Here is a 2,655-nt window from a genome sequence, read left to right as displayed (position 1 = left end):
TCTCTTCCCTCTTCTTCCTTTCCCTTCTCTCTTCCTCCCTCCCTTCCTTCCTTCCTTCCTTCCCTTCTTTCTTTTTTTTTTTTTTTTTTTTTTTGCGGTATGCGGGCCTCTCACCGTTGCGGCCTCCCCCGCCGCGGAGCACAGGCTCCGGACGCGCAGGCCCAGCGGCCATGGCTCACGGGCCCAGCCGCTCCGCGGCATACGGGATCCTCCCAGACCGGGGCACGAACCCGTATCCCCTGCATCGGCAGGCGGACTCCCAACCACTGCGCCACCAGGGAGGCCCCCTTCTTTCTTTTGTCTTTTTCCTTCTCTTTCTCCTTACACCAGTTACTTCCCCTCCACCTATCTTCTCTCCCTGTCCCCCTTCCTTCTTTCTTTTCTTTCTTAGAATTGACAAAACAAACAAACAAACAAAAAAACCCTCCAAGTGACTATACTAAATCTTTGGCACTTCAAAAATCCTTCTTTGTTTTTTCCTGTCACTAAAAGATAATTCTGGTCAACACATACTTCACTTATCTTTTCTTTTTCTTTCTTTTTTTTTTTTTTTTTTGCGGTACGCGGGTCTCTCCCGTTGCGGAGCACAGGCTCCGGACGCGCGGGCTCAGCGGCCATGGCTCAGGGGCCCAGCCGCTCCGCGGCATGTGGGATCTTCCCGGACCAGGGCACGAACCTGTGTCCCCTGCATCGGCAGGCGGACTCTCAACCACTGCGCCACCAGGGAAGCCCTATCTTTTCTTTTTTTCATTCATTCATTCCACAGATATTTAACAAGCACTGAGAACACCAGGAATTGAGACTACAAGACAAGTCTCCTAACAGTACTTAAAAGATATATAATTTTCTGTACATAGGCTTTATGAACTCAAGAGTAATCCTTTCATAGAATCTGAAAATACTGTGTATGTAAACATCATGCCCTGGAATTATAAAGTCAGATTCCCATCAGAAGATGAAAGTGTCCAGGTCAAAGTTGTCTCCAAAATGTTTTGATAGAGGCAATTTATCTTCTGAGCAGTTGTTGGCAAGGGTCCATAAAGAAGCTGTTTTATTATGGCCTGTGGAATTTAAAGTAATGTCAGTGATGGCATTTAGGTTTGAAGGCTCTGAACCTACCCCTCATTTATCCCTGAACTTAATCCACTCTGTATTCTGTGTGTTGATTTTCTTTATCCAGTAAAGAAACCTGCCTTCACTCTTACTCCATAGATGCCACAAGTCCTTCTCACGGCTTTTCTAACAGCGGCTTTGAAGTCTTTGTTTCTCAAGCTGTAGATAACAGGGTTCAGCAGTGGGGTGACCACAGTATAGAAGACAGAAATAATCTTGTTGATTTCTGGTGACACGTGGAGACTGGGGCAAACATACATGGATACTGTGGTTCCACAGTAGATAGTGACAACAGCCAAATGGGAGCCACATGTAGCAAAGGTCTTCACTCGGCCAGAGGCTGAAGGAATTCTCACTATGGAGGGCACAATAAAAACACAGGACACAAGTGTAAGAAAAAAGCAAATGCATAGCACAGCAGTTGACAGGGTAAAGATGACCATCTCGGTGATATAAACATTGGAACATGAGGGCTGCATGAGGGGAGGGAGGTCACAGAAGAAATGATTGATCTGGTTGGGCCCACAAAAATCCAACTTGGAAATCATCAAGGAGGGCAAGAATCCTGTGCTGATCCCTGTCAACCAGGAGATTGCCACCAACTTGGTGCAGATCTCAGGACTCATCAGGAAAGAGTAGTGCAGTGGGCTACAGATGGCCAGATACCAGCCATAAGCCATCATGGCCAGAAGAAAGCACTTGGTAACCCCGAAGAACACAAAGAAGTAGAGCTGTGCTATACAGTCAGGGAAGGAGATGGCTTGGTCCTGGGAGAGCAGGTTGGCTAGGAGAAGGGGCACAATTATGGATGTATACCAGATCTCCAGAAAGGAGAAGTGTTTGAGGAATGTGTACATAGGTGAGTGCAGCCACTGGTCCTGGCTCACCCCTGTAATAATGACAATATTCCCTGTGACTGTGAGGAAGTAGATGAACAAGAAAATGGCAAAGAGCAACGTCCACCACTCAAGAACATTCTGGAATCCTAGCAGCTGAAACTCAGTAACAATGGACACATTTTGGGACTCCATTGCCTGTAGAAGAGAAAAACATTCTGGAAAAGCACTGTACATAAGGCATAAAAATATAACTAATGATGTTTGGAACTTCAGAGAGTAATTTTTTAAAATTAGTTCAGATCTTTATGTACTGCATTTTAGAGGAGCAAATGTATAATTTCAACTTGCTTTTAAAAAATACATTTTGATATCAGAAGCTGAATATGGATATTAGGTTTTGGAAAGAACTTCAGCAAATTCCATTTGTTGGATTCTCTGACCTCTACAAGTGGTCTTAGGTCCAAAGACAGAGGCCAAAAAGGACTCTGATTGAAAGCAAACTTAGAAACCAACAGTAACAACAAAGTTTTAAAAAAAGTCAAGCACATAAGGAAGCAAATACCTTCCTTTCCTCATAATTGGCTTCTTTGATAAAGAAGTCAGATGCAGCATAAATCCTAAGATATCTTGGGAAAGCTTATTCATTCTCCCCTCAAACAATATTTAAGGATAACCTGCTCCTCGCATGCATGTGTTTGCATGT

The 2,655-nt window shown here is 44.3% G+C and overlaps 1 protein-coding gene across 1 annotated transcript; it reads right to left on the bottom strand.

The window, feature by feature from the left end:
* Positions 1-1,172: 1,172 nt before the first annotated feature.
* Positions 1,173-2,144, bottom strand: OR11L1 (olfactory receptor family 11 subfamily L member 1; the record flags this gene model as incomplete). Its single annotated transcript, XM_082621774.1, has 1 exon — positions 1,173-2,144. One exon carries the CDS (start codon positions 2,142-2,144, stop codon positions 1,173-1,175), a length of 972 nt encoding a protein of 323 aa, XP_082477900.1.
* Between the last annotated feature and the right edge of the window lie 511 nt (positions 2,145-2,655).

The sequence above is a fragment of the Mesoplodon mirus genome (genome assembly GCF_964341445.2).
Source record: "Mesoplodon mirus genome assembly, chromosome: 5".
Lineage (NCBI taxonomy): Eukaryota > Metazoa > Chordata > Mammalia > Artiodactyla > Ziphiidae > Mesoplodon > Mesoplodon mirus.
Note: the sequence above shows the minus strand (reverse complement) of the source record. Positions and strands in the feature narration are given on the sequence as shown.